General features: G+C 37.9%; 1 protein-coding gene across 1 annotated transcript in view; it reads right to left on the bottom strand.

The window, feature by feature from the left end:
* The window catches only part of ATP11B (ATPase phospholipid transporting 11B (putative)), a 135,391-nt gene that overhangs the window by 76,650 nt on the left and 45,359 nt on the right, over positions 1–13,382 (bottom strand). The window contains 3 exon segments of the mRNA XM_020980826.1: positions 331–459; positions 669–776; positions 10,627–10,707. Of these exon segments, the coding sequence (XP_020836485.1) occupies positions 331–459; positions 669–776; positions 10,627–10,707 (318 nt within the window).

Genomic DNA, 13,382 nt, shown 5'->3' with positions numbered 1-13,382 from the left:
ACACCAAATAAAGTTCCCATCACTGGAGACGTTAAAAAAATAAGAAGAGTGATCACTTGACAGAAATTTTGGAGACAAAATTCATGATCTGGTGATGCAACTGGACTAGGTGACAGCAAAGTCCAATCTAACTCTAGGACTCCTTAACTCTATAAAATGAAAAGCTAAAAATAATTTAACTTTGTACTTCCATAAGACCTTTATAAAACAAAAGAAAAAAAGTCTGTCAGACTATGTATCTTGATTTGGGGTTTGGAAGTATGTTCACCATCCCTAAATCTCATTACGTCTTACTCAATGGAACCCACACAGATATTTAAAGCTACACACCTTGAGGTTAGTTTCTCCATCCAGGCTAGCAGTAGTAACATGGCATGAACCATCCCCTCTGTCTGAAGACAGAAGCACCAAATCAGCAGGAAAAATCTCATCTTTGGCAATTCTGACAATATCCCCTACCTAGGGGGAAAAAAAGGTTTGAAAAACTAAATTAAAACATTTAAAACTGCCTAGGATACATTTTTTAAAAATTTCATTATATCCTAAACGCAGAGTACCATAGAATTTTAATGAGTAAAACAGGTCTTTAACTTAAATCATAAGCAGATTACAATTCTGAGTCAAGCCATCCCAAACCTACCGCTTTCTGTCATGTAACAGATGCCTACCCGGATGTTTTTTGATCTCGTTTTCACAAGGCCACCACTTCGAACGACATAAACAGGTGCTCCATTTACTTCATTATCTGATTTGTGTCGTAACCAGTCTTCATATCCCTACAAATACATGAAGATTAGAAAAATAAAGCCATTGTTGATGTAACTTTTGAACACTCTTATCACTTCATACTTCATTCCATTTCTCATACCTGCCCCCTTCCATCCTCCTGACACTGCCACTGCCCTGCTGCAAGCCCTCATCACCCGGGCTACTGAAACGACTGCTCACCGCTCTCCCTGCCTCAGTTTCTTCCCACTGACTCCATCCTCCACTTACCTGTCAGACTGATCTTCCTAAAGTACACCTGACCATGTCACTCTTTCTTTTCAATAAACTCCAGTGGAGCCATATTGTCTCCAGAATAAACTAGGAAATATTGTCTCTTAGAGCCCTCACTACCTGGCCCCTTCCTCTCTTTCTAGTCTTCTTACACACCTTACTTTGTGATTCAGTGACACTTGCCTCCTGTCACTGGCTGCACCCATGCTGGGAATTCTCTTCCTCTCCTAGCTTTCTTCTCAGATAAAATCCCACCTTCTGCCAGAAGCCTTTCCTGGTTCTTCTTAATGCCAGTGCCTCCTCCTCAGATCACCTCTATGTTATCCGTATAGATGCTACCTGTGCACAGTACTTTACATGTTTTCTCCCCCACTTAGATTGTGAACTCCTTGAAGGCAGAGACCACACTGACCTTTCTTTATATCCCAAAAGCTTTGCCCAGTGACTGGTACACAAAAAATTCTTGCAATCATAAACAACAGTAGAATGCTGATATTAAAAAGAAGGGCCTTTGCTTTTCTGGAAGAGGCCTGCAGTTATTAAAAGAGTGATGCAATTTCCTGAAGGCAATTCAACCTGCTATCTATCACAGGAATTAAGGAAGCCTGTACAACATGAACCTCCATGTTGGAGAAGAGCCTTTAAAAATCCATATTTTGCCCTACCAAGTCAAAGCCTTTTTTTAAAAAAAATTATTTTGGTAATTAAAAACAAAAGGCACAGTGGAATCTTTTTGTTTTGCTCCTTTCAATCAACAGGTTGACTGTGAAGATGAGGTGCACAATAGAGAACAGTTTGTGAATGCCTACCTGTTCCCTCCTCTTACTTCCATTTAGGATATTCTCAATATTGCAGAATAGATCATTCTCCCAAAGACTTTAGAAGAGACAAGAAAGTAGACAATGAGATTGGTAGTTATGGATTTTCTATCAACTGCCTACTGGTGAGTATAACTACAACACATGATTTTTTCCCCATTCTTTTGGTATCTTTCCCCTTTTTGAAATATCTTCTGAAGTAATTCCTCAGTGCTTTCAAGACTGTGTTGCCTTGAGTACAGAAATCCTGTGGAAATCCCCAGTGGGAACCTTAGCTGGGCCCGCCAGTCTTCCCATCCCCATTTTCCTAAGAGCCATTCTATTTTCTTTACTGGGCACCCTTTGCCTTGAGATGTTAGGGTCCAAAACAGGACAGCACCTCTGTCGGATGCTGAAGAAAAAAATACCATTACAGAAGTGATGACAAACATATTTCATTTTACTTCTCTTTGTTGTCCTGTCAGCCTCATTTATGAATGCTTTGGCAATGAGGTGACTCATTCAATCTTATATCAAACTTTCTACAGACATATTTTCACTTTCACTATTTCATATAGTGATAAAGCTCTTAGTCTTCTGCCATATCCTTACCTACAGTGTTTTACAAATGAGTTTATAATCTAAACTTGTATTATTTTTAGTGAGCACAATACCAGCCCTCTTTCTGCTCGGCAGAGACTAAGTGTGTCCTGGACAAGGCAGTTTCTGGGCTCTTTTGGCCTCTCGTTACTGTGACTATCTATCAGCTAAACTTTTACATGAAATAATGATTACAAGGTTCAACAGATTTTCCTTTTTCAAAACCCTTCCAGCTCAGAATCTTAAAACTTGGCCAAAAGCGCAGATTCACTAGGAATCCCGCTCACCTCCATGCATGTTCTAATAAGCTTTGTCTTTGGCTGAAAGATTTGGGTCGAATTCATTCGGGCAGGAACTGTTTCTCTTGCTCTTGCTATTTTGGGTTCCCAGCACCCCTAAACTTCAACATTACCACTATTACTTGACCTCTCTGTTCCTCAGTTTCCTCACTGGTAAAACATGGTAACATTAAATGATCTCTAATATCACTTCTAGCTTTAAATCCTATTTTCTGGGCAAGTTATATTCCCAACCTAGTAAGAATTTAAAATTTTTCAAAAATAAATACCTGAAGAACCCAATGAATCCTCCCCTCCAACAACCTTATTCCCCTTTTATTGGAGAGGGAGAAGGGTCATAATCTGTCAAAAATCCTTCATTCTACTCATTTCAGGTAGGTATAAGCAAGAAGTGAGAGGGAGAAAAAAATAGCAACAAGTATAAACAAATTTTAACATAATTGTTTTATAACTTCCACAAAAATTTGATTGTTCGCAGTTAAGAGCAGATTGGAGCATACCTACAGTTGCCATATTTTCCAAATCAAAATCAGGATATATGCTTACAAATCATATTCTTTTTGCAAAGTACTTTGGGGGGGAAAAAACCCCAACAATTTTCTTTTTGTAAAGTCAAGACTATCTCTAAAAAAAGAAGAAATACAAGATGTGTAGTAACTATCAATGCACCCCACAAAGTATTCTGCAGTTTGAAGACTCCTTACAAACACATGCGCTTTAAGCAAAGGGGGAGGGAAAGGAAGGAGAGAAGAATATAACAAACAAAAAACAGAAAAAAAAGAAGAAAAACTAACTAGGTAACTAAAAACCCTTCTACCTTTTCAGCACTGACAATTCACTTGAACAGACAAGGATAACACCACTGCAGTTGTTCCCAAGGTCTTCTCATCTTTTTTTACTATTTTAACTTGGATTTTGACCTTTGCTCTCATTAGTCAATGACTGGTTTGTACACAGACTGCTAATTCTGCTATTACTCCTATATCAGGAACCAATCATTTCTTCTTTGTTTGGACTTATTCAATTTCTTTTTTTTTTGGTGATATTGCTCAGGGATCAATATGCCTAGCATTCTTTTCTATAAGACAGTATTCAGGATATACAGACAAGAGGATCCTCAGTATTTTACAGGCATTTAGGCCACTTTCATTTCTCAAAATGAGCCATGTTTTCCAATATAGAGTGTGATACAGTAGAAAAAGGCAAGATCTGGAGTTAGGGATCCAGATTTAAATTCTACCTCCACAGGGTTTTCATCACCTTAATTTGGGTCTCAACCTAAGGGTGGAAATGTATGGCCAATAGTAGTACCACGTTGTTCCTCTTTCCTCTCTTCTTCCCTATTTCTTTGGAAACTGAAAAATTAATCAAACATCTAAATGTAAAACAAATTTGTGAGACCCTAACTTACTGTGTCATAAGTGGGGTACACTGAGAGTACAAACTTCCTCTGCAACGTTATATAATACTGAGAAGAAATTAAGGCTATCTTTAGTCATATGAAAAAATGCTCTAAATCACTATTGATTTGAGAAATGCAAATCAAAAAACTCTGAGGTACCACATCACACCTATCAGATTAGCCAACATGACAAAACAGGACAATGATAAATGCTGGAGAAGATGTGGGAAAACTGGAACCCTAGTGCATTGTTGGTGGAGTCATGAACTGATCCAACCATTCTGAAAAGCAATTTGAACTATGCCCAAAAGGCTATAAAAATGTACATACCCTTTGAACCAGCAATACCACTTCTAGGTCTGTATCCCAAAGGGATCACAAAAATGGGAAAAGGACCCACATGTACAAAAATATTCATAGCAGCCCTTTCTGTGGTGGCCAAGAATTGGAAATTGAGGGGATGTCCATCAATTGAGGAATGGCTGAACAAGGTGCGGTACATGAATGTAATGGAATACTATTGTTCTACAAGAAATGATGAGCAAGCAGACTTCAGAAAAACCTGGAAGGACTTGTATGGTCTGATGCTGACTGAAGTGGTCAGAACCAGGAGAACGTTGTACATAGTAACAGTCATGTTGTATGATGACTGTGATAGACTTAGCCATTGTCAGCAATGCAAGGATCTAAGACAAAATGCTATCTACATCCAGAGAAAGAATTATGGAGTTTGAATGCAGATTGAAGCATACTATTTGCTATTTTTTCCCTTCTGTTTTGTTTCTTCTTTCTTGTGGTTCCTCCTATTGGTTCTAATTATTCTTTACAACATGACTAATGTGAAAATATGTTTAATAGGAAAAATATGTAGAGCCTATATCAGATTGCATGCTGTCTGGGGAAGGGAAGCAGAGAAAATTTAAAATTCAAAAGCTTATGGAAGTGATTGCTGAAAACTAAAAATAAATTAACTAAAAAAAAGTGCTAATACTGAGCAGGGAAAAACAAAGGGTTTTGAACATGGCAGGCTAATAAAAATAGTTTGTATTTATACAGCATTTTAAGGCCTATAAATTACTTTCTTTATAATAAATTCTGTGAGGTAACTGTAATGTACAAACTAAGTATTTAATGAGCACTGGATGAATTCAACTGAGGTTGATAAAAGTGTTACCCTCATTTTACAGTTTAGAAAATCAAGACCCATATTAACTGGCTCATCCAGGGACACAGCTGGCAGGTATCAAAACTGGAAATCAAACCTTAGGAGTTGGTGAACAGCCCTCTCTCTCCACTACACCTTACTACCTATTGTGATACAGATAAGTTCTAATCTGCAGCAGCCTACTGACAAAAATGGGAAGTCACTCAAATGGTGCACAGTAAAACCACAGTTATATTATTAAAGCCTATCAATGCAATGGCTTTTTTTTTTGTCAACTACACGCCCTTCTTAATTTTCTCTGAGCTGCTAACAGGTACTATTCCAGAATTCTGGACTCTCCACTTTATTGCTAGCTCAACCTAAAACTTGGTCCTGAGCCTCCTCGCCCGTGGTGCAAGTGACAGAAAGCCATGCTGGTATCAGCAGACCTGGGTTAGGAGCTGCTCCCATGGCTAGTTCTGTAAGGGTGAGCAAGGTACCTCATCTCTGAGAGCCTCATCTGCAGAGAAGGAATAATAAGGACTAATTATGATCTTGCTATCCGTTTTGATTTTCACAAAGGAACTGAGAAATAAGTAAAGCATACAAGGTGTTCTGCAAACCACATCATTCGTAACAAGACACAAACAGAAGTTCCCTTAAAACTAAGAAGAAAATGATGACGGAAGAGAAACACTTTTCTAACTAGAAATACCACCCAAGAGAGCTACAAAAGCATAACAATCCCTGAGAGTCTTTATTTTTCACTCAGCATGTTTACTAGATTCCCTTGTCTCTCTGTTGATTTCAAATGTCATTGAGAGAAAGGAGAAATCACAACATTATGATAAAAGGACACAGATATAGCTAAAAATTGTCTTGATATTTTCTGGTAAAGATAGTCTCTCTAAGTTCTAATCTACATAAAACCTATATTATATTTAAAAAAAAAGCCCTATATAAAAACCAACCTTAGCAGAAAATCCATAAAATGATACACAAACACAACAATTTGTTCATGTGCAAAAATTCACTGCCAATTTTTATAGGTCACATACCCTGAAACATATGTTTTCAGGCTTACATTTTCCTTTAAATTTGTCAGATAACACACTGAGGGTTTAATGAGCAATACCAAGTTACAATTCTTCTACAGAAATATTAGGTGTGCCAAGGGAATAACATATTAGAAAACAGGTTGGCAACCTTTTAAGGGAGACAGTCTCGGAATAATATTCTTAGACTAACTTTTTGAAGAACCACACACATTTTTTTAAGTAAAAAGATTACAAATTAAAAGTTGGAAGGTGCCTCAGAGGATACCTAGGCCTACAGATGAACAAAGTGAGACCCAGGGAGGTTAAGCTATTTGCCCAAAGTCATACAGAGACTAAAGGGCAGAAACGAGACTGGACTCTAGGTTCCCTGGCTCTAACCTGGCACCACACACACACACACACACACACACACACATTCTCTCTCTCTCTTTCTCTCTCTCTCTCTCTCTCTCTCTCTCTCTCTCTCTTCAATTAGTCAGTCAATAAGCATTTATGCACTTCCTATTGTGTTGTGCCAGGTACTGTGCTCAGTACTGAATATACAAAGAATAAAATAATCACTATTCACAGGGCCCTTATATTCTAATAGGAGAGAAAACAAGGATACGAGTATATACAGAAAAAAATATAAAGAGAATAAACACAAATAAACACCGAGAGAGAGATTCTATGGGGCAGAGGGAAGAAGGGAGGGCATTCCCCAGAATGTGGGATGACTAGTGCAAAGGCATGAAGCTGGGAGATCATACCTTTGTATGAGAACAGAGACCAGTCTGGCTGGATTGTAGAGTCTGGGAAAGTGAATAACATACAATAAGGCTGAAAAGATAGCTGGGGGCCACTGGGCAAATATCCACAGTGGATATGGATGGTGAGTCCCAGCAAAGGAGGCTGAGGAGTGTCAGACTAGGAAGAGGAAAACTGGGACACAGCAAGGTCATGAAAACCCAGAGCAATCCAGTTGCCAGAATAAGAAGGCAGTCAACAGTGTCAAATGCAAGAGAAAAGTCAAGAAGGATGAGGACTGAGAAAAGGCCAAAAGATTTGCCAATTAGAAGTTATTGGTAACTTTGGAGAGAGCAATTTCAATTGAATGATGAGGTCAAAAGCCAGACTGTAAAGGGTGAAAGGTGAATACAAGGAGAAGAGAGGAAGACAACGTTATATAGTTTTTTCTCTAGGAGTTTTCTAGGAGAAAGGAAGAAGAGATGTAGGATAATAGCTTCAAGACACAGTATGGTCTAGGAAAAATTTTTTATGGATGAGGGAGACCCAGACATGTTTGAAGGCAATAGGGAAAGAAACAATAGATAAGGAGAGGGTGAATATTAGAAGAAAGGGGTGATGAATGAGGTTGCAATCTGCTCAAGAAGACAGAAGGGAGAAGGAATCAAGAGCACACATAGAGAGGGTTGTTCTTGGCAAAGAAAACAACTGCTTCTTTGTCAGAAACTGGGGAAAAGGAGGAAAAGACAGGGGATGATGTCAAAGTGTGTTGAGATAAAGAGAATGGGAGAAGACAAAGCTCATGAATGGTCTGTTTTCTCAGTTAAGGAGTAGGTGCGTTCCTCAGCTGATCAAGACAGGGTAAGGAATGGTATAAGAAGCTTGAGGAGGGAACAGCTTCCATGGAGGGTAAGACAGGGAATCAATTAGGGAAGAATAAAAGAACCACCTTCCCTTAACAGAAGATAATGTTAGCACAGCTCTATTTATCAGCACATGAGTAGAAAGGAGGAAGCACATGGCAGAAGCAACCCAAGGCTGACCTCTGATTAGGAGAAGACTGGGTAAAGGACGAAGGGTAGAAGGATTCAAGAGCAGAGGACAGTTTTAGGTTGAAAAGGCTAACTATACAGCCAAGACTGGAATTGATATTAGTGCCAGAGATACTATACTACCTTCCCCTTTACTGGTTTAAATAAGGTATCTAAATTGAAGTAAAAAAGCGACACTGCACACAGAAAGATCAGATAGAGTCTGAGGATTTTCCATGCGCTTTCCCATCAGCACATCAGTACAATGAGGTTGTCAATGCAGCTGACTATCAAGTCTGAAAGCAGGCTGCCCTGTGGGTGTGAGTTGGTTATGATGGGATGATGTTTCAAAAATAGAATTAAGGAATGAGAAAGAGGAATGCCCCGGGAGAAAGGGCAAGGGCAAGGCAGAATGGGGTACATTATCTCACGTAAGAGGTGCAAAAGACTTTTCACGATGGAAGAGAAGATAGCGGGGAACACCTGAACCTTACCTCAATGGCACTGGCTCAAAGAGGGAATAACATATACATGCAGTTGGGTACAGAAATCTACCTTACCCTACAGGGAAGTAGGAGGGGAAGGAGAAAAAAAGGGAGGGGGCTAACATAAGGGACGGCACTGGGGGAGGTAGTAGTCAGAAGCAAAACCCTTTTGAGGAGGGACAGGGTGAAAAGAGAGACAGAGAGAGAAGAATTAACATGGGGAAAATAGGATAGAATCATAACTGTGAAAAACATTTTGCAGCAAGTTTCTCTGATAAAGGCTTCATTTCTCAAATACACAGAGAATTGAGTCAAATTTTTAAAAATAAGAGCCATTCCTCAGCTGATAAACAGTCAAAAGATATGAAGAAGTTTACAGATGAAGTAATGAAAGCTATCTCTAGCCATATGGAAAAAAAAAAGCTCTAAATCACTGATTGGAGAAATGCAAATTAAAACAATTCTGAGGTACCACCTCACACCAATCAGATTGGCTAACACATAGAAAAGGAAAATGACGAATGTTGGAGGGGATGTGGGAAAATTGTGACGTTAATGCACTGTTGGTGGAGCTGTGCACTGATTCAACCATTCTATACAGCAATTTGGAACTATGCCCAAAGGCTACAAAACCATGCATATCCTTTGACTCAGCAATACCATTACTAGGTCTGTATCCTAAATAGAAAAAAGAAAGGAAAAGATCCTATATGAACAAAAATATATATAAGCAGCTCTTTTCTGGTGGCAAAGAATTGGAAATTGAGGGGATGCCCATCAATAGGGGAATGGCTGAAAAAGTTGTGGCATATGATTATGATCGAATACCTTTGTGTTATAAGAAATAATGAGCAGGATACTCTGAGAAGAACCTGGAAAGACTTATATGAACTGATGCAAACTGAAACAAGCAGAATCAGGAGAACACTGTACACAATAACAGCAATACTGTACAATGATCAAGTGTAAATGACTTAACTACTCAATTAACTATTAACCATACAACGATCTAAGACAGCTCTGAATGACTTGTAAAGAAAAATGCCATACATCCCCAGAAAAAGAACTAATGGAGTCTGAACACAGATCAAACATACGTTTTTTTAAACTTTATTTTTCTTGAGTCTTTCACAACACGACTAACATGGAAATGTTTTGCATGACTCTACATGTATAACCTATATCAAATTGCTTGCCTTCTCAATGACTGGAGAAGAAAGGAAGAGTGAGAATTTGAAACTCTAAATTAAAAAAAAAAAGAATGCTAAAAATTGTTTTTACATGTAATTGGGGAAAAATAAAATATTAAATTTAAAAAACCACCACCACCAACAAAAGCAGGCTGCTCTTAGGGAATGAGATAGAAAGGAATGGAGGTAGAAGAGGGAAGATGAGTAGAAATAAATTTGGGCCTAGATAAAGGAAGAAGAATACAGTGAGAGGTCTATGCTAGAAAGGGGCCAAGAGAGCCTTCTGCCTGGTTTGTACCAGCACAGCACTTTTTTATAACCTAATGAAATGTCATATAGTTAAAGCTAATTTAAAAATTACAAAAGTACAAATGAAACTCTTCACTGACAATAAGTGTGTAACACTAGATGTCTGAATTCTATATCCACTGCCTGAATTTAATAGGGTTTCAATATAGGGAAAGGGAATGGACCTGTTATTTCATAAGTATAGTGAACTCTTAGGTTAAGTAAACACTCCCTACCAGCAGATTCTCAGCAACTTATAGTTCACAAGAATTTCCCAAAGCAGGGGTGCGGAACCTGTGCCCCTACCTGTAGCAATTAACTTTAAGGTTAAGTGACTTGCCCAGGATCACAGCCAGAATGCTTCAAGGGGACACCTGAAACTAGGTCTTCTCAGCTTAGAGGTCTACTCTCTAGCAACTATGCCAAACTACCTCTCTTTTCTTTTTTTTTTCTACCACTCTTTTAAAAAGCAATAAAAAATATTGCTTTTCCCTTACTCAAACTATTTTCACAATCCCACACAACAATTAACTGTATAACAGAAAAAAATCAGGAACTTACAAATAACTTTTAGAGAAAGTGATAATGATAGGAACCAAATTCATACCTGCTTTATGGCAGTTACAGTTATCACAAAGAATAACGGAAGTCCACTGGTAACAGGACTCGTAGGAGTATCAATCATAAGCTGTATTTAAAAAAAAAATTTAGAATGTTATATTTTTAGATGGCATGTTTTATTTTTAAAAAGGTTTATTACTATATTTTGTTTTTATATCACTTCACAATATATCCCTTGCCCCTTCTCCATTCAGAGAACTATAACTAATTTTTTAAAAAGAGTATGAAAAGAAACAAAAAATTCAGCATAGCAATAGCATCTGACAGTATATGTAGTGTTAGGTATATTCTCATCTCTTATTTTGAAAGAATACATGTTTAAAAAACAAACAAACATGTCTGAATTCTCACTGTAACCAATGCCACGCACAAGATACAAAATGCCAAATAAGAATCTTGGTGAAAAATAATATAGGATTATCATGCAATGTGTCTAAACCTACTATCCTATATGTTTCTATCTTTACTTTGACTTAGTTGCATTATTTAATCTTTTCCCCAATTACATGCGAAAACAATTTTAACATTTTTTTCCCTTCAATTTTTGAGTTCCAAATTCTCTCCCTTCTTCCCCTCCCCCCTCACTGAGAAGGCAAGCAATTTTTTTTCCTTTTGCTAGGCAATGGAGTTAAGCGACTTCCCCAAGGTCACACAGCTAGTAAGTGTCAAGTGTCTGAGGCCATATTTGAACTCAGGACTTCCTGACTCCAGGGCCAGTGTTCTATCAACTGAGCTACCTAGCTGCCCCATAAGGCAAGCAATTTTTGACTTTAAGTTACACAGAATACTCAAAGCATTTTGAAGAATAGAAAAGCTTTCTAAACAGTAAAAAGTTTCCAGAATCCATGAGGTACAATGGAGCTCTAGATATGTGCCTGAGAGAAGAATTATAGTCTTTCAAACTACACCGTGATATTTCTTTGTAGCTCTCCAAAAGAAACACAAATACTTTGTAAGGCTGCTAGAAACAGATCACCAATTTTCACACTTGAATTGAGCATAATTTTCAGTTTAGTGAAAAAATTAGCATTAGAGTTAGAGGGAGGCTTTCTATCAGGGTGACTTTTTAGAATGCAGAACTAAAAGATATAAATCAAACTGCAATTATGATTTGTAAGTGACATAGTCTGGGTATTATTACAATTCTCAATAACAATAGCTCTCTCATTTAAGTAAAGTATTTTAAAATTTATAAAATGCTTGGCATGTATTATTAATCTCAACTTCACCCCATCCATGTGAGGCATGAAGGCTCTATTACCATTTTGTAGATGGGGAAAGTGAAGGATGGAGCAGTTGTCACATGCCCACAATCCCCTGGGTAGCGAGCATCGGACTGGGATTTCAGCTCAGGTTTTCCCCAAGACTAAGGCCAGCACGTGTCAGCCTCTTGGGGTCTGAACCACTCAAGCTGTTGGGACTGGCTCAAGAGACAAAAAGGTCATTGTGGCAACTGTGGTTTGCTAGTTAGAACTGTCACTAATGAAAGGATGTGAGCTTCATAACCTTAGGAGGGGCGGTCTGACTCCTAAGGCAACTGGTGACCAAAGAAAATGGGTGAGAATATGAATGGATCAGTGTAAACTGATCATAGCTGCTAAAAAATCACTTTATGTGCAGTAGCTTTGTTCACTGAAGGTCAGCAGTGTAATCTTTATTTAGGAAGAAAATCACTCAACACATAATACTTCTAAAAGCTTTAAAATAACCTGTAAGGTTTTTTTTCATGTTTTAAAATGCCAAAAGGGAAATGGTTTCAGAGTTCTACTGCTAATGTAAATTATCATACCATACACAACACTAAAACTCTGAACAAGGGGCAGTGAGGTGGCGCAGTGGATAGAGCACCAGCCCTGGATTCAGGGGGACCTGAGTTCAAATCCGACCTCTGACACTCAACACTTATTAGCTGTGTGACCCTGGGCAAATCACTTAACCCCAACTGCCTTGCCAAAAAACAACAACAACACTCTGAACAGTCTGGCAAGTTCTAATTTCTGAAGCATTAATAGGTTAGACAGTACTCACAGAAAACAAAATGACTACTATTTAAAAATTTGAATGTTAATCACTGTTAATATCAATTTTAAGTGCATATATTTCAATATGAAAGTTTCAGAACAAGTTCTAAGTTTGAGAAAAGATATTGAGCTAATTTGACAAATATAAATTTTATCTGTTATACTACAAAGACATCCTAAGAAGTAAAATGTGGGGGGAGGGACAGTAGAAAATGGATCAACCAACATAATGCAGCTCATAAAGAACAGGGATTCTAATTATGGGAAGAGTGTGACTAGGTGGAAAAGCCACACTCCTAGGAAAGTGAACAATGTCAACTGTGCAGATGTAAGTGGCATGTGCATGTGAATATGTATGCCTTAAAAACTAGCAATCTGATTATCTAAATGCCAAAAGTAAGCTTGTTTTGCATTTCTTAATATAAGATAAAGAAGCATTCCTTCCTGTGAAATACGAAGATATAAGCTCAAATATTTACGCATTTTGTGTGCCAAGGGGCTTTTCTCAAATACAATTTCACATTCACAAAAGACAGAAAAACAGGCAGATGACTTGCCAGAAAGTAGCATGTGTTGCATATTAAATTTTATAGTACTGATGTTCTAACATATAAATTTTGAAAGATGCTAGTCTAAATTTCAGCCTTATTAAGTTAGCAGTACTTGGAAAATAACTTGTTTTTGTTCTTCATTTCTCCAGGTCTTTGTACTATTTGTGTCA

Source organism: Phascolarctos cinereus, unplaced genomic scaffold (genome assembly GCF_003287225.1).
Source record: "Phascolarctos cinereus isolate Bilbo 61053 unplaced genomic scaffold, phaCin_HiC Scaffold_7;HRSCAF=346, whole genome shotgun sequence".
Classification (NCBI taxonomy): domain Eukaryota; kingdom Metazoa; phylum Chordata; class Mammalia; order Diprotodontia; family Phascolarctidae; genus Phascolarctos; species Phascolarctos cinereus.
The sequence above is the reverse complement of the archived record's forward strand: the minus strand, read 5'-3'. Positions and strand labels throughout refer to the sequence as shown.